Source organism: Vulpes vulpes, chromosome 4, assembly GCF_048418805.1.
Source record: "Vulpes vulpes isolate BD-2025 chromosome 4, VulVul3, whole genome shotgun sequence".
Classification (NCBI taxonomy): Eukaryota; Metazoa; Chordata; class Mammalia; order Carnivora; family Canidae; genus Vulpes; species Vulpes vulpes.
This window is the reverse complement of record NC_132783.1, coordinates 25,745,123-25,768,401: the sequence shown is the minus strand read 5'-3', so window position 1 is coordinate 25,768,401 and position 23,279 is coordinate 25,745,123. Positions and strand designations below refer to the sequence as shown.

General features: G+C 39.3%; 1 protein-coding gene across 1 annotated transcript in view; it reads right to left on the bottom strand.

The window, feature by feature from the left end:
- Positions 1 to 16,998, bottom strand: part of LOC140598734 (rho GTPase-activating protein 20-like) — a 42,894-nt gene extending 25,896 nt beyond the window's left edge. Inside the window, exons 1-4 of the mRNA XM_072757262.1 lie at positions 16,484 to 16,998; positions 16,289 to 16,403; positions 5,367 to 5,676; positions 4,262 to 4,429 (exon numbers count right to left, since the gene is read on the bottom strand). Coding sequence (XP_072613363.1) covers positions 4,262 to 4,429; positions 5,367 to 5,431 — 233 coding nt within the window. The 5' untranslated portion in view covers positions 5,432 to 5,676; positions 16,289 to 16,403; positions 16,484 to 16,998. The remainder of the gene's footprint in view (positions 1 to 4,261; positions 4,430 to 5,366; positions 5,677 to 16,288; positions 16,404 to 16,483) is intronic.
- Between the last annotated feature and the right edge of the window lie 6,281 nt (positions 16,999 to 23,279).

Here is a 23,279-nt window from a genome sequence, read left to right as displayed (position 1 = left end):
ATTCACGGGTCTCTACTAGTACAAATATCTTAATATTTTATCAAATAGATACTATTCTCTCTTTCTTAAAGATTTCATTTATTTATTCATGAGAGACACACACAGAGAGAGAAGGCAAAGACATAGGCAGTGGGAAAAGCAGGCTCCCTCTGGGGAGCCTGGTGGGGGACTTGATCCCAGGACCCCGGGATCATGACCTAAGCCAAAGGCAGACACTCAACCACTGAGTCACCCAAGGGCCCCAAGTAGATACTGTTCTTAAAAATAAAATAATTTTTATTTCAATTTTTAAAGTACTTTAAAGTACTTTAATTTTTAAAGTAATTTTTATTTGAAAAATAACTTATTTAGCATTCTAATGAATATCAAAAGTGATAAGGAAGGTTCCATTTGACTTCAATTCTTGCAAACACAACTTTCTAGTGTATGAAAGAAGTGACAAAAATCCCCAAACAATTTTCACTATTATTAACATCTTGTACAACTAGAGAAATAGAATTTCTTTGTGAAGAAACAAACATTTAATTCCCCTCATTGTTACACACAAGCCAAAATTCACTAATTCTGACCGAAAAATTGGTAGAAATTAATCAAGTATTTATTCAATTTCTGTTAAATTCTGTAGTGTCAACCTAAAGATGAGAGAGTCTCCAGCTGAAGCCTGAGGGTGAGCTGAGGTAAAATGGAACCTGGGTCACCCTACCCCCTTTTTATTGCTAATTGGAAAAATTAGGCACTAAACTCAGATTATTCATTTGAATAGATTGATTGAGGGTATTGATTTCTCCATGTAAGACCAAGGCATGACAGGGATTAAATATGTTGGTTATTTCAGGGGCTATTTCTTTTTAGTTTTTCCTTCTAGAAAAAAAGGTAAATTTTTTCATATTAACAGTGATCATAAATATACCCAAATATTTACTATGGGAATGATCTCATAGTAGTTTTCTAAAGATTGTGGCAGGCATTAAGTGCTGCCTGCTACTGCTATGGATGAAATGGTGTCTCCCTCCCACTGCTTTCCTGCCTTCTTACCATAAAGCCCTCTCTGCCAATATCATCATGTTTGGAGATAGAGCTTTTGAAGGTAATTAAGTTTAAATGGGATCATCAAGGTAAGGTCCTAATCCAGTAAGATGGATGGTCTTGTGAGAAGTGGGAGAGATCTGTATGTGTGTACATACATGCATTGAGGTAATGCCTTGGGGCACACAGTGAGAAGGCAGCCACGTGCAAGCAGAAAAAGAGCTCTCACCAGAACCTGACCATGATGATATCTCGAACTCGGAATTCTAAAATCTGTGTTCTCTCTATATCAAAGACCTTGGCTTAAATATGAAACTCAAATGCCTGTGATCACTTACATTTTCTAATATTACCAATGTATAATATAAAGTATATAAGATAAACTTTTGGGAACCGAGTCCCTTTCAAAGAACATTAACAAATAAATTGATAAAGATTTTGTCATATAAAAACCCTTGAGTAGACATAAGGACATATCTCAAAAGCAATATGTGAAAGATGAAAAATGTTCAACTTGTTTTGTCTTAATGAACTATTCGAAATAAAAATTCAGCCCTTCAATAGAGGCAACTCTCTAGTGGAAAAACAACACTATCTTTATATAAAAATCTTTTTAGCAGAATATCGTAGGCTCTGTAAAACCCGCTGAGAGGTAGGCAGCACCCAGGAGAAGAAATAGCTCTGGTAAGAAAAGGAAAGTCTTCTCCTCTCCCTAAAGGCTATAATACTTACAAAGATGAAAAAAAAAAAAAAAGAACATATTCCCCTTACAAATTGAATATGAGTGGTCTGCAAGGTCCTAACAACCAGGAAATGAGTTTGCTATTTGTTAGCATGTCTCTTGGGCTAAGGATGGAAGGGTACAACATGGTATGTGAGGAAGAACATGGCCTTGTGATGAAGGCAGGCCTGGGTAGGAATCTCTTGCATGGTTTCCCTATGTATGACTGGACCATTTCTGAGACTTCCTCTGTCCCCATTTTCATCTCTGCAGCCTGTTGATGATAAAAAATATGGGCCTTGGAGTGCTGTGAGAAAAATTTTCTTTATGCATGAGAGATACACAGAGAAAGGCAGAGACATAGGCAGAGGGTGAAGCAGGCTCCCTGTGGGGAACCTGATGTGGGACACGATCCCAGGACCCAGGGATCACGACCTGAGCCAAAGGCAGATGCTCAATCACTGAGAAACCCAGGTGGGTGAGGCATCTGTGATGTTCCTAGTGTGGTTCCCAGCATGCATCCCGCATATTTTGGTCTCCCATACTCACTTTGGTTAAATAAAGAGAATGGTAACTAGTCTGCATTTTTAAAATAATGACATGGGCCTCTATCAAGAGGAAGAGAGTCTTTCATATGGACCTCATGCCAAGGCCTGGACATCCTTTTTCTCTTTGGCCTCCTTATGACATCACCACCCTCGAAGTTACATCTATGGGCAATTTCCCTAGTCTCAAATATATTTTACTACTATCTTTGCCTCTGATTTTTTGATAGCTATATTTCCTTCATTTTTCAATTCGCTAAGCATTCTGATCTATTTGTTACCAAGCAGACTGGAGTTAGTTGTTCACTCAATGTAAAGGAAGGGTTGCTTTCAATAGTGAAAGAATCTAGGTGTTCATGGAATGTTGTATGAAATTCAGGAAAAAAGAGAGAATAGAAATGGTAGCACCACATAGTGAATAAAAGCCTGTGCTTTGAAATAAATAGACCTGATTTCAAATGTAGACTCTGTCCATTACTAATATGGTAACCTGGGCAGATCCATTAGACCTCTGAGCATCAAGGTTCTCCAATATAAAAATACTCCCATCTCACAGGGTCGTTGTAAGGTTGGACAAAATTAGGTACATAAAGTTTTTTAGCATAGTATCTGACATGTAGTAAGCCCCTGATAAATTACTATTAATGTAACTCAGATGAGTATAGCATTTTGCCAAATTATTACTAGCATGTCTTACCTATGACATGGCATAACTGGGATCTAGGGTGAAAGCAGTAAAAAAAGAGGGAGTTAGTTTTTTCGCAAGACCATAGCTTCTTGATATTTTGTTTGTGGGAGTGTTCTTTGTCTTCCATGTTTTGTGAATAATGCAAACAGAGATGGAGTAAGTAAACAGGTGACCTTCCATGAACTGCTCCCAGACGTTTATTGAGCAATCATCATGTTCTAGACTGGATATTCGATGCATTTGTGTTCAGGGTTGAGAGGAAAGTGCACACAGTCGATTCTTTCTCCTAGATTCCATCTATCTGCTCCATCTTTTTTTTTTTTAAGATTTATGTATTTATTCATGAGAAACACAGAGAGGAGAGAGAGAAGTAGAGACACAGGCAGAGAGAGAAGCAGGCTCCCTGCAGAGAGCCTGATGTGGGACTCAATCCTGGGTCTCCAGGATCACGCCCTGAGCTAAAGGCAAAGATAAACCCCTGAGCCACCCGGGTTAACCTGTTCCATCTTTCCTTTTTACTAAACTGCTAAGATAGAGCCCTGATACCATCCATTAGGACTATGGCCTCCCCTAACTACTCTCCCTGCTTCCACTCTTGCTTACCCATCCATCTATTATCTAGCAACAGTCAGAAAAATTTGCTAGAAATATAAATCAGATTTGGTCAGTCCCCTAGTTAAAAATCCTTTGGCAAAATATTTCCACTTTTTTACCATGGCCTGTGAAGACCCTGTGTGACTAGACCCCTGAGCATAGTATCATATCTGATAGCATGGCCTATGCTCTGGGCTCTAGTCAAATCAGGCTTCCCTGAGCCCCTCTCTCTGAGGGGTCAGATTGTACCCACGTAGGCCTGCAAGTCCCTCAGCCTCGACGGCTCAGGCACATTGTCTGGGAATGTGGCTGCTTCTCTTCTCATAGATTTGGTTTTAATGCTCCACCTCAGAGAAGCCCTCCTAGACTATTCCTCTCTAACACGTTCCCACCCTCTCCGCACAGCCCCCTATCCACCTTCTATCAGCAGCACTAATCATTATCATTCCCCCTCTTATTTTGCCATTTGTAAGTCCCAGGCAGGAGAGACATTGGCCTGTCACATTGGCAATTGTATTTGCTGCAGGGACATGACACAAAACAAGACCTCCAGAAGTACTCATGGAATGAAGGATTCAAGCATTGGCAAACACAAAAGGGAAAAAATGTAATGTTTTCGTATAGTAAGGGTTAATGGGAATGCAATTTTTTGGAGAATCACAAGAGCACCAAACATGGTACACCTACTTGGTATTAGACATCAGTAATAAATCGCTGTACAAGAAAAGCTGCCACTTCTTCCTCCTCCAGCCTTTCTTGAGCTCAACGGGACCATGGATGAGCAGGGTACGAGTGGCACCCTCAGATGATGTAGTGCTTTCGCTGTGGGTGTCCACCTCCACAGACGAGCTCTTCCTACAACACATCAAACACAGAGCAGCTAGTTACTGGTCAAATACACAATATAGTTTAATGCCAAGTTTCAAGGTTCACACAACACTAAAATGTAGTCTCAACCCCCAAAGCAGAGCTCCAGAGCTCAGAATCAGGGATTCCTGAGTTACCGAAAGCTATAGAAAGTGGTGAGGTCACTTGGGAAACTGATGCAGAGGGAGGACAGTTTCAAGGACAAAGCCCTTGGGCCTGCCAATACTTAGAGGTGTGGTGGAGAAAGAAGCAAAGCTCATTGTGAGCCATTAGGTAGGCAAAAGCCAAGAAGCCAAAGGTAGAGCACATTACAAGAAGGTGAATGAACAACAACAATAAACAGGACAACTTGTGGCCTAATATAAAATAAAACAACGTGTGAAGAATCAATTACAAATTGCTTTTATGTTAAGATAAAATGAAGATAACTGAAGATCCTGGAAGTTGACCCCCATCTTATCTAATTCAATATTCAAAATTGGGGTAAAAATTCTCAAAGATCAGCAAAAATATTGGAAACCTCAGAAAGTTTCTGAACACAAGAGTTTAGCTATTCCTTGGCTGAGCTCTGACAGGAATTCCTGGTCAAAATAGGTACTAAAACAACACAATTGAACAGAATGTAAAAATTCTTTCATAACTAGGACAGGTATTTTCATAGACCCACTGAAAATTCTGTCTCATGGAGAGAGAGAGTTGGCTCTCTCGTGGAGCCAAGAAAGTGTCTCCGCCTCCCCCAAGGATGTATAAAGCCTGCTCCCTTCTGCTCAGCAGCACTGAATCTTAAGAACAGGAGCAGCTTTTCAGGAAGCTGGTGCTGAAGTGACTACTTAGTTTCTATGTATTAGAGGAAACAAAAGAAAACAACAGTTCCTGTTATTGCCGGTCTGTTTGGATGATCAGAAATAGTGTATCAGAAGACTACCTCATGCGCTGAAGCCTTGAATGACCACCTGTGAGCTCAGCATGCTTTCTGATTGACGGGAACATCCTTTTCTCTTCAATTCGTGGGACGGGAAATCAAGGGAGTCTACAGCACTTGGCAGAGTACTGTCAACTGCTTGAAGCCTCAAGATTCCGCAGCGGTCCGCGGTCACTGCCATTATGATGTCACAGATTCAAAGCTCATGCTGTAACTGCCAAACTGACATACTGGTTTCCTTTTCTTGGCCTCCAAGTTTTGATTTTTTAAAAGTAATCATTTTATTTTGAGATAACTGTAGATTCGTTTGCAGCTATAAGAAATAACACAGGGAGATGACATCAGTTTTTTTTACAGATGGAGTCTTCCAGAGACACTTCCATCACCACAAGGGTCCTTCCTATTCCCCATTTACAACCACACAAATTTCTTTCCCCCTCCACCACCTCCTTAATCCCGGGCAATCACAAAATCTGTTCTCCATGTGTAAAAGGTTGCCATGTCAAGAATGTTATACAGATGGGATCACATAGTTTATGACATTTGGGGATTTGCTTTTTCCCATTTGGTGTAACTGGAGATTCATCTAGATGGCTGCAAGGATTCACAGTTCATTTCTTGGTGTCCCTTAGTAGTACATTATGATATGGATGTATCACAGTTTGTGTAACTACCTGTTGAAGGAGTTCGAAGTGTCTGCAGGTTTTGGCTGTCACTAATAAAGCTACTATAAACATCTGTGTACAGGTTTTTGTGTCAGTGTGAAGTCTTCACTTCTCTGGGCTAAATGCCCAGGACGGGAAGAGCCAGGTCATATGCTAGCTATTTTGTTGTTGTTGTTGTTGTTGTTGTTTTTATATTTTTTTCTTAGGAACTGTCCAACTGGTTTCCAGAATGGCTGTGCCATTTCACATTCTCCCCAGTACTGTATGAGTCGTTCAGTTTCCCCCCATCCACACGAGCATTTGGTGTTGTCATTTTTTATTTTAGCTATTCTGATAGCTGTGTAGTGTGATATCTCACTGTGGATTTCACTTGCATTTCCCAAATGGTTAGTGATACTAACCATTGATTTGCCACCTGGACATCTCCTTCAGTGTCCAAGCACCTACAGGAGCCTGTTAAAAACATGTTACATGAAGACAGTGTTCCCTTTCCACTAGGAAACTGATGATTTTACAGATGATGAGGCTCCTGCGCATACAGGTTGGGCTCTGAATCCAAGCAGCCGTGACGTAACATGAAGGATTCAAATCCAGCTGACTCAGGAGGTCACGCAGCTTCCTGTGAGGACCCCCCACCCCCACTCTTCCCACATGGACAGTGTCTTTCTTTGACAACTGTGGAGGACTGAAATTTGATCCTACAGACAAAGTTTGTGGTTTCTCTTACAGGCTCCTGTAACAGGCATGTGAAAACCTATCTTTTATGCCCCACTAGACTCTAGGGACCTCAAGGAAGGAGTCTATGTCTGATTTATCATTAAATTCTCACAAACATTGACGCATCAGAGGAATCAAAAAATTCTGTATTGAACAAGTGAATGAAATAGTTTTCTGGCAGGGATGGACAGGGGAAAAGGCATGACATAAAATAGTCTTTGTCTTATTTACTTTATTCATTCAACGGATAGTGTTTGAACCTGTACTAGGAGAAAGGCACTTGATAGGTCTGGGCAACAGGGAGCCAGGCCCAAGTCTCACAAAACCAGGATTTAAGTGAGGAGGGGGGAAGACAGATATTAAACAGAGAATGCCATCAAGAACTGCCTAACACAGCCTCTGGGAAGTACTGCAGAGGAAAATTAAAGAGTGAGATGAGAAATTTAGAGAGGGACTTGACACCTGATTTCAATTATGGAGAGGAAGACTTCTTTGACGAGCTCATTTGAAATGACCTTTAAAGAATGACTTGGGACTACACAGAAGAGAGAAAGAGGAAGAAAGTGGCAAGGGAGGGAAGATACATTTGTCAGTTGAAGGGACAGAATGTGACTAACTGATGTTTCAGAAACATGGAAGACTTTGCTGGATTGGAGACACAGGCAGAAGGTACAGGAGTGTGAAATCGGCCTGTAAATTAGGTAGAGGTGAGAGCACAAGTCCTGGTAGTCCTTTTAGACTTTATTAAGGCTTCTCATCTTAAAACCAAACTAACACAGAAGTGGCATGTAGATAGTGGCCTCCAGGCTTCAAACCACTTTTATTAAATTTTTATTATTTATTTTTTTAAATAAGTTGATTTTTTATTGGTGTTCAATTTACCAACATACAGAATAACTATTTTATGTATTTGAGAGAGAGAGAGAGAGAAAGAGACAGTGCATGGGCACAAGAGGGGGAGCAGAGAAAGAAAGAGAGAGAGAGAGAGAGAGAGAGAGAGAAGCACAAATGGTGCTGAGTATGGAGTCTGACCTGGGGCTCTCTCTCATGATCCTGAGATCATAACCCTGAGCGGAAATCAAGAGTCAGAAACTTAACCAAGTAAGCCACCAGGCGCCCCTTCTCACCACTTTTAAAGGACAAGTGCTAGTCTGGCCATGCTTGACTGTATTCAGAACCATGGAGGCTCATTGGGCAACACTTTCTGGCCTCCCATCAAGCACCTGTCAAAATCTATTTCAGGTAAAAAATAATCTATTTCAGGTAAAAAAATATAGGCAGATTTCTCTCTGCACCTTCCCCAATTCTCAGAATATGTCCCATTCTCTGCGTCTCCCTTCAGAGAGGTTAGAGATTTAGAGGCCAGGAAAACTTCTCTCCTTTTAGAATCTCGTCCTGTTGATCAATTCTGATATGCATCAGACTCACTTGGGAGGCTTTTCAGGCACTCATTCTGAAACTGCCTCCCCCAGAGCTTCTGATTCATCAGATCTGGAAAAAGCTCTTTGAGTGATTCTTACATGTAACCAGGATGGTGAGTCACTGGTTTTAAGGAATTAATTGAGAAAGATACAGTTTTTGATAGCATCTTCTCCTTGTAGTAAAGCAAAGGAGAGAAAAGTTTGCCTGAGAAAGCTAAAGGGAGCTTTCTTTTACCATGTCACAGTTACCTTTGCAGTAATAAAGCTTAATTTCTTCCATAATACCATTGTGATTTATTTTAATTTGATGAATGAGCTCTAAAGAGAATAATAATGATGGGGTCTGTTTTCTTTTTTCAAGACTTTATTTATGTATTTATTCATGAGAGACACAGAATGAGAGAGAGAGAGAGAGAGGCAGAGACACAGGCAGAGGGAGAAGCAGGCTCCATGCAGGGAGCCTGACGTGGGACTCCATCCTGGGTCTCCAGGATCATGCCCTGGGCTGAAGGCAGCGCTAAACAACTGAGCCACCTGGGCTGCCCGGGTCTGTTTTCATCTATTTCACCGAACACCTATGTTTTCACCCTAAATATCAAATAGAAGAGATACTGTAAGGTGATCTTTATGCCCATAATACCGTATTATTGATCTATTGTCCATTTTTGTCAATACCATACTGTTTTGATTATTACAGCTTTGTAATATATCTTGTAATCTGGGACTGTGATACCTCCAGTTTTTTTCTTTTTCAAGATTGCTTTGGCTATTTGGGGTCTTTTGTGGTTCCATACATCCTTACGAATTACTTGTTTTAGTTCTGCGAAAAATACTATTAGTACTTTGATAGGGATTCCATCAAATCTGTAGATCATTTTGAGTATGGAACATTTTATTAATACTTGTTCTCTCATCAATAAGCATGGAATATTTTTCCATTTGTGTTGTCTTCAATTTTTTTCACCAATGTTTTATAGTTTTTCAGTGTGTATATATATATATAGGTCTTTCACTTCCTTGTTTAAGCTTATTTCTAGGTATCTTATTATTTTTGGTACAATTGTTAATGGGACTGTTTCTTAATTTCTTTTTTTGCTCTTCATTATTAGTGTATAGAAATGCAGTGGATTTCTGTATATTGGTTTGTATCCTGTGACTTTCCTGAACTCATTTATCAGTTCTAGTCCGTTTCTGGTAGAATCCTGAGGGTTTTCTACATATAGTATCATGGCACTTGCAAATAGTGAAAGTTTTACATCTTCCTTACCCATTTGGATGCCATTTATTGCTTTTTCTTGTCTGATTGCTGGGGCTAGGACTTCCAGTACTATGCTAAATAAAAGTAGTGAGAGTGGAAATCCTTGTTTTGTTCTTGACCTTGGGGAAAAGCTCTCACTTTTTCACCATTGAGTATGACATTAGCTGTAGTTTTTTCACATATGGTCTTCATTCTGTTGAGGTATGTTCCCTCTAAACCTACTTTGTTGAGTTTGTATCATGAATGGATGTTGTACTTTTAAATGCTTTTCTGCACCTATTAAAATGATCATCGTTTTTACCCTTCTCTTGTTGATGAGATGTATTATGTTAATGGATTTGTGAATATTGAATCACATTTGCATACTAAGAATAAATCCCACTTGATCATGGTAAATGACTTTTTTAATGTATTGGTGGATTTGGTTGGCTAATACTTTGTTGAGGATTTTTGCATGTATGTTAATCAGAGATATTGGCCTGTAGTTCTCTCTCTCTCTCTCTCTCTTTCTCTCTCTCTCTCTCTCTGTAGTGTCTTCATCTGGTTTTGATATCAGGGTAATGCTGCCTTCACAGAATACATAGAAGCTTTCATTCTTTGTTTTTTGAAGTAGTTTGAGAAAAGTAGGTGTTAACTCTTCTTTATATGTTTGGTAAAAAAAAATTTTAAGTATTTTATTTATTTATCCATGACAGAAAAAGACAGAGGCAGAGACAGAGGCAGAAGGAGAAGCAAGATCTACTCAAGGAGCCCGATGTAGGCCTCAATCCCAGGACTCTAGGATCACAACCTAAAGGCAGATGATCAACTGTTGAACCACCCAGGCGTCCCTACATGTTTGCTGAAATTTACCTATGAAGCCATCTGGTCCTGTACTTTTGTTTTCTTGGGAGTTTTTTTATTACTGATTTGATTTCACTGCTGATAATCAGTCTTTCAAATTTTGTATTTTTTCCCAACTCAGCATTGAGACGTTATATGTTTCTAGGAATTTATCCATTTCTTCTAGGTTGCCCAATGACTTTGCATATAATTTTTTCATAATATTCTCTTAAAATCCTTTATATTTTTGTGGTATTGTTTGTTATTTCTCCTCTTTCATTTCTTTTTTTAAATAAATTTATTTTTATTGGTGTTCAATTTGCCAACATACAGAATAACACCCAGTGCTCATCCTGTCAAGTGCCCCCCTCAGTGCCCACCACCGAGTCACCTCTACCCCCCGACCACCCCCCCTTCCACCACCCCTATTCATTTCCCAGGGTTAGGAGTCTTCATGTTCTGCCTCCCTTTCTGATATTTCCTACCCATTTCTACTCCGTTCCATCCTAGTCCCTTTCACTGTTATTTATATTCCCCAAATGAATGAGACCATACAATGTTTGTCCTTCTCCAATTGACTTATTTCACTCAGCATAATACCCTCCAGTTCCATCCACGTCGAAGCAAATGGTGGGTATCTGTCATTTCTAATGGCTGAGTAGTATTCCATTGTATATATAAACCACATCTTCTTTATCCATTCATCTTTCGATGGACACCGAGGCTCCTTCCACAGTTTGGCTATTGTGGACATTGCTGCTAGAAACATCGGGGTGCAGGTGTCCCGGCATTTCATTCCATCTGCATCTTTGAGGTAAATCCCAGCAGCGCAATTGCTGGGTCGTAGGGCAGGTCTATTTTTAACTCTTTGAGGAACCTCCACACAGTTTTCCAGAGTGGCTTCACCATTTCACATTCCCACCAACAGTGTAAGAGGGTTCCCCTTTCTCCTCATCCTCTCCAACATTTGTGGTTTCCTGCCTTGTTAATTTTCCCCATTCTCACTGGTGTGAGGTGGTATCTCACTGTGGTTTTGATTGTATTTCCCTGATGGCGAGTGATGCAGAGCATTTTCTCATGTGCTTGTTGGCCATGTCTATCTCTTCCTCTGTGAGAATTCTCAGGTTGTACTACAAAGCTGTGGTCATCAAGACAGTGTGGTACTGGCACAAAAACAGACACATAGATCAATGGAACAGAATAGAGAATCTAGAAGTGGACCCTCAACTTTATGTTCAACTAATATTCGATAAAGGAGGAAAGACTATCCACTGGAAGAAAGACAGTCTCTTCAATTAATGGTGCTGGGAAAATTGGACATCCACAAGCAGAAGAATGAAACTAGACCAATCTCTTGTACCATACACAAAGATAAACTCAAAATGAATGAAAGATCTAAATGTGAGACAAGATTCCATCAAAATCCTAGAGGAGAACACAGGCAACACCCTTTTTGAACTCGGCCACAGTGGCTTCTTGCAAGATACATCCACGAAGGCAAAAGAAACAAAAGCAGAAATGAACTGTTGGGACTTCATCAAGATAAGAAGCTTTTGCACAGCAAAGGATACAGTCAACAAAACTAAAAGACAACCTACAGAGTGGGAAAAGATATTTGCAAATGACGTATCAGATAATGACAGGAAATTTGCATCAGCTCTCAATGTGGGTAGGAGACTCCTGATACTTTACAGAACGAGATCTTAGGTTTTAGACAGGCTGGGAGTAAGAGTCAGGACTGTGAAAGTCTAATGATTCCCCTCCTAATGTCCAGTGGTTCACATCTCTTTGATAGATACCAGGCTATGAATTTGTGGCTAAACATTTCCACTGCCTTCTAAGCTTGATACCCATCCTGGATCAGTATTATGAGTAATTTCTATCCTGATTCTGGCACTCTGGATTTTCGACTACCACTAATTGATCTCTATAAAGAGGGAAAAAAGGGAAGCCCAGGCCTTGGCAGTTGAGTGTTCACGCCACTACCCTTTGCTGCCCTCTACTGACCATATCTGGAAATTACTTTTAACCTTCCAGGTCCTTGTCCCAAAGCAGATAGAGATACTGCAGTGAGTGAAACCAGGCACACAAAATTTGAGATGCACCAAAAAACTAAGTAAAGAAGATATGATATTTTAATGTAATATTTTTAGAAGTCAATTTTCAAAAAATACATGATGAACAAAATACCGAAATGTACCCTAAAACAGTACTACTAGCTTATATGTACAAAGACCCTGCCATCCATTTTTCATTCAAGAAAAAGGTCTAATACCACAGTGGAAAATCATGCTACCAGCGCTGATGAACCTTTTTCATCACTCGCATATTTGGGAAAAAGACCCAGAAAATTTAGAATAAACCAAAAAAAAAAAAAAAAAGGTGCAAGTGGAACAGATATTATAACAGTAGACTCCTGAGAAAAACAAGAGAACGGAAAAAAAAATTAAGAAAACAAAACCAACAAACATCTTTAGAGTCAAGAAGCCAAAAAAGAGGTGGCTACAAAATAAGAACAAAGGCAGATAAATATTTCTTGTATATTAAAGGTATCATCGACCAAATTGAATAGAAAGTCTTGAAGATTGAGTTCAAGGAATCCTATTTGACCTTGACACTTGGAACATTCATCTTTCAGTTTTCCTGACCTAAGGTTACCCTTTTTTTCCCTCAATAACTAGACCTATTTAGTCCTTCAGTAAGGAGAAAATTAATCATTGGAATAACAGAAAAGCTATTTTAATTGGTAGAATCAACATACAAACAAAGCTTGGAAGACAACAAGTGTAAAAGAGAATCTGACTAATATTAACACTGATAATATGAAATACTGGAAGTCTGAATATTAAAGCAGCAGAGAGATATGGAAGATAATGTCACAGATTTTTCTCACCTATTTATTTATATAGCAAGAAATCAATTATATACCGTGTAAAATTGATGTAACAAAATAGAGTTTAAATATACTCTTTAAAATGATAATCACCAGAAATATCAAAGCAATGTAACTGGAAAAATGTAGACATGGATGGATCAAAGAAATAAGTTTCTCATCTTCCAATAGATGCTATCTAAGGTTGATAAACAAGATAAAAGGAGAAATCAAGTATTAACACATATTTCAGAGGTACTGTGATAACCACCAGGAGAACAGAAAATACTTAAAAACAGGGAGCTGGAAATAAGTCGGGGAACAAGTTCAGGCTGAGAATTTACTTTTCTCTTGGTATCATTCTCTACTGCTTGATTTTTAAAACATGTGTATGTATTAAATTTAAGTTTAAAAGTTAGAAGAAACAAAACCAACTCGACTTTTTGCAGCTGCAGCTCTTGGCACCACTTCCTTCCCATCTGCAATCTCTCTCCTCACACCAGTAGTCCAATCCTATGGAGGCAGGAAGGAATAAGAGACTAGAAAAGTTCCTGTCCTGGGGATCCCTGGGTGGTGCAGCGGTTTAGCGCCTGCCATTGGCCCTGGGCATGATCCTGGAGACCTGGGATCGAGTCCCACGTCGGGCTCCCAGTGCACGGAGCCTGCTTCTCCCTCTGCCTGTGTCTGCCTCTCTTTCTCTCTCTCTCTCTCTCTCTCTCATAAATAAATAAAAATTTTTAAAAAGCTTCTAAAAAAAAGTTTCTGTCCTGAATTTAAGTTTTTTGGAATATTTTTGTTTTGTGCTTGGGTTCTATCTTTTCAATGTGCAACTCTTTGGAATACTAACTTTTGACTACTTTAATCTGTGATATCTAGATCCTCTTTAAAGTTTTGCTAAACTTTGTTATCCTTCTTTTACTTCTTGACAAAAGACTAATCTTGACTCATTGCCTCTTACTGTGATCACAGTATTTTATTTTCTTAGAATCTTGATTCTGTCCAACTACTGCTTTGCCTGGCCCAACTCAACCTGCCTAGGTAGGAATGAAACATCTATGGAAGAGAGATGACAATTATCATTTTCAGAAAAAATAAAACTTCATATACTAGTAAAACATAGCACTAAGGGAGTAGGATGATGTTCATTATCCCATTCCTCATGCATTTTAAGAGGAGAGTGTACTTCCCTGTCCTAGAGAGAACAGACTTGGGAGAATGTGGGAGGAGAAATTCTCTCTAGACTTGTGGTCTCACAATCTTGTACCAAAGTAGCCAAAACATGAGACACAAGACACAAGGAAATGAAGAAACCAGAATACCTATCTACATTTTTGAAGAAGGCAATAATGTCTCAAATGTCACTCTCTGAGAGAAAGTAGGTAATATATATGGGAGACCACTGCACACATCACCAAAACAAAACAACAGCAAAAGCAAAGGAATACCTATATTAAACATGGGGAAGCACAACTATTGATGGGCACTTTCTGCTCAGTCATACAGATTCACAGGCCATGGATTCAGTGCTGGTGCAGCTGGCTGGCTTGCCACCGGACCTAGACCAGGTCCTCGCTGTCTCCAGCATAGGTGCTACTAAGTTATCTGCTGTGCTCCGATAGCAGTATCAGATGACATTACATAGTCACTTAATTGGGGTACCACAGTTTTGTTTGTGACAACTTCTATAGTGGACAGTTTCTTTTGGGACTGCTGACCCCTTGGAGACTAGAACTAATTAGAGATTTGAAGCAACTTTGAAGAGGCTGAAGAAGCTATACTCATTCCTGTGAAATCCCAGGACACAGCTGCAGCTATAGGAACCTCGGCTCTAAGTAAAAGCCTCTGGCTTACACTGAGCCAATTGTATAAAATGGAGAGTGAGAGCATTTGGACTTTAAATAAAAGCTCCATGAGCTTTTCCTTGCAAGGGGATTTAGTTTGTGGGGAAGTTGAGTAACAAAAATCAGTTTCATATTGTTCAAATTTGGGACATTTTCATATTGATATAGTTCTCTGTATTCATTTCATAAAATCTGGTGAGCTATTTTGGACAACATGACTGGGCATAATTAGTGATAAGAAATAGAATTAGAGAGTGAACTTTCAGCTTAGTACTATCTGACTCATGGTGCTAGTCTTTTATGGGCAAAAAGCAAAATGCCCTTCAAGAAGTCCCAGAAGGACTCTGTGTAGGGAGAAGCAGACATGGGGTCTGTGTGAGCACAGCAGCACTGTGAGCATGCACCACTCGGCTGAGAGGGACAGCTGCCTGGTCCCCTTCTGATGCCTGAGTACAAAGGGTTATGACATTGTTTCTCAGCCTTCCATCATGCGTACACCGCCTTCATGACTTTTCTACAAATACATGTTTTTAAGTATTCAGCATGGACTTTACAATCTTTGCTCAGGGTAATATGTGTTAAAACATGTTAGGAAAAAAAAAACAGGTATCTTTCTGACTACAGATGAAAATGCATACATAATTAATAAAACTGAAAAAAAAAATGCCTGGGAGTATGCCTACTTAAAACAACTCACATGATGCCAGTGGAATCCACAATGTAATATATTTAAAAAATTAAAAAGCTGGCAAGCATTAGGAGGGATGCGTGTTATTCCCCTCTTCAGGATTCGACTCCAATCCTGATGACACAACATGGTGTTGGAGAAGAGATTTGGGGTCGCTCTCTTCACTTTCTCACACCATCCCAAGCAACGTAGAGCAGACCTTTTTAAGACCTATAGAAGCTGTGTAGAGCTTTTGTACTTAAAGAGTTTCTTGGTCCCCTATTGGAGTGGGCTTGAGTGAGGACAACTGCAGTTGTCTGGCCATCCCATGGCTTGTTTATGGAGATGCAGTAGCAAACCCTGTTTTTGCATGACGTCTAAGCCTCTACCCAGCTTTACTAGGGAACCCTATAATTTGGATGATAACATACATTTCAATTGCCTGCTGTGTCCCCTTTCTCGAACTGGTTCCAACCCGTAAAGAAGCCCAAATTCCAACACAGCATGTAGTTACATAAACAAGTGAAAGAATGAGAGAAGAAAACATTGATGGAAGAAAATGCATGCTGCTATTATACAGCAAAAATACTATGTATATATAAACATTTAATGATAGCTTATTTTGAAAAAGTGTTTTTTAAAAAATGAATGCAACTCAATACTCAAATAGTGTTGAGTTCTCCTTCCCCAACTTGCAGGTACAGTCATGTAGTATTCCAGTCTTTCTGGCTGAGTCCCTGCAGCTGGAGCAGGGCACCTTCCGCTGTTGCCGAGTTTCTGAAAAACAATGAGAAAGAATATTGGTTTAGGGTCAGGCCTGGGGCTAGATCCTGGATGTCTGAAGTTCAGCAAATTACCTGGCCTTCCTGAGTCTCAGGGTTTATACGTGTAAAATGGGAATAACCCCTCTAGATTTGCTGTGAGGATTAAGTAATAATGCATGTGAGTCAGTGACACTGCCGTTCAGAAAGAAATTCAGATCCATGTCTAGGTATCCACTGGGTATGTCCATAACTAGATAGTTTTGGAAGAGGTTTGAGATCTTTCCCTTGCATGGATAGTGGAGTATGTGTGGTCGTGCCTATAATCAGAGGCTTTTGTTAGCACAGATAAAATGCCAAAACAATAAAGATTTTGATGTCATGTGTTCCTTTGTGCAAACAAGCTTGCCTAGCAAAATGGTGCAGATAAACACAGATGAATGGAATTTATACAAATAAATGAAAATTATGTTTCTCTAGTATAAAAATAGATCAAATGGTAAGAGCACAAAAATAGGTGAAATGGTAACATAAACTGACTTTTGTAATCAGAGGGTCAACTCTTGACATTTTCCTCTCTAAGCTTTTTCTGATAGTTTTGTTGCTAAGGCTACCATGTTTTTGCCAGATTGGAAGAGGACTGTCAACTCTAATGAAGATTAAGTAGATTTCCCAACGAGATTTTTTAAAAATAAACATCAGTTAATGCTGCTGGCTTTCAAAGCCATATTCATGAAGAATGGAAAGATCTTTAAAGAGTTGCTCTTAGAGACTCCTAAATCTGGGAAATGAACAAGGGGTAGTGGAAGGGGAGGTGGGTGGGGGGATGGGGTGACTAGGTGACGGGCACTGAGGGGGACACTTGAAGGCATGAGGACTGGGTGTTATGCTCTATGTTGGCAAATTGAACTCCAGTAAAAAATAAATAAAAAATAAATAAAAAACAAAGATCTGCTCTAAGAAGGTGTAACTAATAAAATTTGAAATTTAGCAGCATTTCTATTCCATAGTTATTCCAACACACAAGTTTTTATCATGGTTACATTGTACAAAAATAACTTAAAACAGAGCTTTACATATTTAATAAAAAGATGAAGATATTATTATTTACAACTTTAGCCAAAAATTAATTCCCTAAAGAGTAAAAGGTTATTTAATGAACAATTCTTTTGACTGGTTGGGAAAGTGTTGCACAACGGTTCACAAATTCACACTTGATTTATTCTTTGAACGATATAGATAACTTACAGGATTCAGTCCTCTGTCTTTTGGTTCCTGCCATTAATTGGTTAAAGTCATCCGAGGACAGTGTAATTACAACGCTCCCAAAGAAACCTGGAGTTTTGTAAATACAGTAAATGGAAAGTAATGTGTTATGGACATTCAATTGCTAAAAGGATGTAAAAGGGTAGGAGCCATTAGGAAAGGTGAATACACACTTCTCTTGATGTGCTTGCTGAGGAGCCAAATGAGCTTCTTGATCATGGACAGAAGAGACCACCTAAAGTTTAAAAAATGTAGAGCTGTTTGTGTGTCCATTGATCCTGCAATTCTACTTGTGCACTAAAGCAGGAAAATTAAATGAAAAATTACCTAGCCAATACACGTGCTGTGTTTTCTTCCTCTGATGTCTTTATATCTTTGTAGCCAGAAATCCCAATGTTAATTTCGAATAGGAAAGGCTGAATACTAAAGTTAAAAGTTCACCTTAATTTGAATATTGTAGCATTAGTGACATCTGATGGAAAACGAGTTACAGGGTAGCATTATTTAGGTATCCTGATCTTTCTATCACTTTCATCAGATTTTCGCACAGCCCTCTCCCCACGTCCATGGGAAGAGTGTACTTTCTGGCCCCATTGAAGTTTGGCTTAGCCTTAAGACTTACCTGCATCAGTGGAATATGGGCAAAAATGTCAGTGTGAAAGTTCTGAAGATAAGCTTTAGGAGTCCTGGTGAGCCATTGCCCCTTCAATAATAGAAGGAGACACGTGCCCTGCAGATTTGCAGGGGCAAAGAAGAAGACAAGCACTCCAGATAACCCACAGACTACACGGGAAAAAATTGTTATTCTATGGTTGTTTGTGCAAAAGCCAATTAATACATGAGACTATTACACACCTCTGTGTGAATTCCCATGGAAGCTTGACTCCTCTCTCCAATTGATGACACTGGGAGAAGATTCCTGGAGACGTGTGGTTCAGTCCCTTCTGGGGCTCTATTTCAGACCCGGATAGGCCCAGTCGGAACATGTTTCCATTCCTCTACCTATGGTAAGCAAAACTGAGTCAAGAGTCCAGGGCAGGCCCATTAGGTTCTCTTAGAATCTTGGGTTCACTGTATAACATGGTGTGGAAGTCATGTAGGGCTTTTTTTTTTCTTCCAAACATTTATTTAAATTTTAATTAACATATAGTGTAATATTGGTTTCAGGAGTATAATTTAGTGATTCATCACTTACATATAATACCCACTGTTCATAGGTCATTTGCAATTCTTACATCTGTTGATTTAAATATCTTCCTCTTAAGGTGGACTTCAAGGTATAGGAAAAGAGGGCAGGACAAGTTTAGATGGAGCCATAGGCTAAAGCTTTTCCGGTTGAGCTTTGCCAATAAAGCTTGTAGCTTGGCTCCCACTCAACTCTAATATATGTACTAGTAGGAGTCAGTAGTGGTATAAGCCACGAAGTATAAGTGGTAATATTAGGACTTTTTAATTTGGCGAATAAAAACAACTGACAGAAATTTAAGTATTGTCCGTGATCTATTAAGAAAGTTGCTACTGGTGAATATTTTTCAGGGAATGACCACATTATTTCTGGTTATTTAGCAGAGGCATTTAGTGTTTCCTAAAGCAGTTACTGCTTTCTAAAAAGAATTTCAAACTTTTGTCCCAAAAGTAGGACCAGATTTTTTAACTCTTCATATTTTTACTGAACTTCCAGTTCTGCTTTCCGTCTCAACCTAATGTTTCATGTTTAGAGGTTACAAACAGCACAGAATTTAAATGCTTTAATCTTACTAGTGTCCACTTTGTAACATACCTCATGTTTGGAAAACCAGACTCTTGACCACACCTTAATTCAACATCATTTTCCTTTCTGCAGAACTGCTTTTCTTATTCAGGAAAAGGACATATGTGGGTGGACCTCAATTAGATAGCTTCAACAATTCTCCAGGCAATGGGCTTTCACAATAGCATTCACTATACCTGTCATCAAATACTGGCACTTATTTGTCTTGCAATGAGAGAATTGCCTTTTATTCTTAACAAGCAGGCAACTGGATCAAAGAGATTAGATTACTCAGGTGAAAAAACAAATACATAATGAGATAAACCTGTGTAGTAACTGCCTGGAAGCTTGCCATCTATTTTCCTCTCCATATCTCAAGCTTCAGAAAGACCAAGACTTTGTTTCATTCATCCTAATACTTGGAACTTTAACAGGTGCTCACTTTGTCATTTCTGAATGAGTGATACAGGCTATGTGTTTTTACTTTATAGTGAAGGTTAATGAGTTAATTCATATAAAAAGCTTAGAACGGTGTCTGATACTAAGCACTTAATTACAAAACAAGGTAACATTTAGAATAGAGATTAGAAAAGATGTCAGAAGTTTGCCTTAAACTGACCCTTAAAAAATAAGGAAAACTAGGCTGGCAATAAAGCTAAGAGGATAGAAAAGTTCTCCAGTCCACTATATGCTAAAATGAATTAATTCCAAATGACATGTATTATTTTATACAGAGAATGATGCTTATTTTAAGTCTAAGGTTATAAGATTAAAGGGATATAATCAAAGCTTGTTCGTTAAATTGAAAGTACCTCCAGATTTATTCAAGTTGGTATCCTTAGGCCTCAGTAGGCACAAGATATTATTTGCTATACTGAATCCATTCTATTATATGTGTTAATACCACACCAATATAAACATATTTAAGACAAATTTTAAACATACATATTTAACTTTATTTCATCATCATTTAAAGCTTGATTTTATAAAACAAAAAAATTAAGAGTTCTGTATCACAGGAATTTAAACAGTGGCAATACACATAGCTTTGTAGGTTCGAGTTCTACAACAAATCAAAATCAAATAATTGGAAGTGTTTTCAATATGGAAAATATACAAATGAAATAAATGGCAGAGACCTATTATGAGCAATGTTTCATTACTTGCAGGTTGTCATTAGATAATTTCAGAATCTAAACAAAGACTCTCAATATTCATACTTCTGTTGCTGTATTTTACATTTAATATCTCCCTACCTATAATCCAGAGGCAAAGTCCTTGACCAAAAGGTCTGATTTAAGAAGGCATTTAGTTTTATGGCAAAAGTTATCCATCTACAGTTACCACTTTCAAGGAATTGACAACAATGCTGATGTGATCTGCTAGTTCCCTTTTGAACAATGTGCAATAATTTATGCCAACCCTGTATCAAGTCATACAGGTAACAAAAAATGGGACAATTATGCACAGTTCAATAGATGTATAATGTTAAGTTTCCCCAGTCTAAAAATTAACCAGTGATACAAAATTTATCAACTATAGTTGACTTGGTTTCAGGAAAACCGCATCTGAGAACTACAAGTACATCACTGTCCTAATCTCATCCTCAGTCACTGGTCGGAATTTTATAGGCCACCATGCTATTTACTTTGTGGATAGTAGTAGTAAATGAATGAAGACAGACTTCCTCAGAATTGGTAATAAACTGTGGTCCCGACTCTTCCCATTTTTCAAGGACAACCAAATCTTTGTATAAATCAGTAGGTCAAATGAACCTAAATTGGGGATAAGATCATTAAAGTACAATTAGTTTTTGAAAGGTACAAGTATCCTTCCTCTCTCCCTCACATGTGAGCCACCTATCATGTCAGAAAAGCTAGTTTGGCTTGATCTCTAATCAGTTATATTAGCTAATTGCTTTTCTTCAATGGAAATTTTAGTACAGAAAATACTGTACTCCTTTTTACTTAATGAAAAACTCGATTGTTTTTTTTTCTTCAAAGAGAAAAGCCATTAAAGATATTTGCAGAAAGTATATAATTGATCACGAGACAGCATGAATCTAAGCCAGAGAAAAAGAACATCTTGGTTTTGTGACCGCTGTATCCCAATGCCCAGAACCATGGAAGGCATACAGTAGGCATTTAGGGTATATCTGATGAATGAAGGAGTAACTAAGCCAGAAAAGAAAGACACAGTTATACCTGTCTAAGTCTTAATTATATACAAGGAAATGTGTATAAAATAAAAGTAATGGAAGAAATTACGTCAAAATATTCAGGAGTACTGAATGAAAACTTTCATTCTTTCCCTATTCAGCACTTGTAAATAAAACACAACCAGCATCGCTTTAGATTCATGACGTTTTTCTCACTTATATACCATGACATGGATAATTAAGAAAAAACTCAACAAAACTGTTAATTCTTAAAGTAATAGCTTAATCTTTCCACAACAAATCTGAACCATCATGAAGTCATATAATACTTACAAGAGACTTCCAACAGCGGCAGAAACGTCACGGTAGCTGTGATCTGTCGGATTACGGAGAGGATCTCATCCTGGATGACCTTCTGAGACTTTCCTCTGGGTGTGCTACTGAAGAAACCAAATGAGTTGATTCATTTTAAGTTTTAACAAGTTATTTAAAACACTGGTAAGATTATTTGTTTGATTAAATGCTTCAAAACTCAAATTAAGGAATGCATTCAAAAGGAGTTTTTAAAAAACAATTATAATTTCACTTATTATTCCAGTGATTAAGGCTGATCTTAGTATCAGGTCATTAAATAACAGATGACCAGAAAACCTGCCAAGTGCTTCAAGTCAGGAAACATTCAGCATATTGTAAAATAAAGATAACAATTAGTATCTAAGATCTTTAATTGGCATAATCATTTTGGCATTTTTAGGAATACATAAATGTCTAATTCTGTAGTGCTTCAAAGAAGATGTTATATCAAGTCGTTTTTATTATTAAACATTTTCCAGGGGAGGGGCAAGATGGCGGAAGAGTAGGGTCCCCAAATCACCTGTCCCCACCAATTACCTAGATAATCTTGAAATCATCCTGAAAATCTATGAATTCGGCCTGAGATTTAAAGAGAGAACAGCTGGAATGCTACAGTGAGAAGAGTTCGCACTTCTATCAAGGTAGGAAGACTGCGAAAAAAGAAATAAAGAAACAAAAGGCATCCAAGGGGGAGGGGCCATGCAAGGAGCCAGGCGAAGGCCAGGGCGAGTGTCCCCAGGACAGGAGAGCCCAGGCCCAGAGAAGCAGGAGCTTCACCAATCTTCCTGGGCAGAAAGGCCTCGCAGGGAGTTGGAGCAGGACCCCAGAAAGGCGGGGATGCCCGCAGGCTCCATGGGACACTAACAGAGCAACTTCGCCCCGGGGAGAGTGTGCTGAGCTCCCTAAAGGGCTGCAGCGCAGACACGGCTGGACCCGGGAGCAGCTCACAGGGTCTAGGGCCACAGTTCTGCAGAGAGGCGGCTGTGTGGTGGGAGCACAAATCCAACAGCACAGGCCCAGGAGCACAGGGCGCCAGGGACACAGCCCAGGATCCGGCCTCCTCCCGGGACAGGCAGAGGCCAGGCGGGTCCAGGATGGGAAGGACGCTCCTGCCCCAAGCTGAGCAGATCAGCGGCCCCGACCCCGGAGCATCCAGGCCCCAGCAGATGGAGAGCTCCGTAGTAACTGCAGGAGCTGACTCCAGAGCTCCAGAGCAGGCCGCTGCCACTGCAGGTGTTTCTTCTGGGGCCTCAAGGGGTAAACGAGCCCCTCTGAGCCCTGCACCAGGCAGGGGGTAGAGCACCTCCCCCAAGCGCTAACACCTGAAAATCAGCACAACAAGCCCGTCCCCTAGAGACCAACTA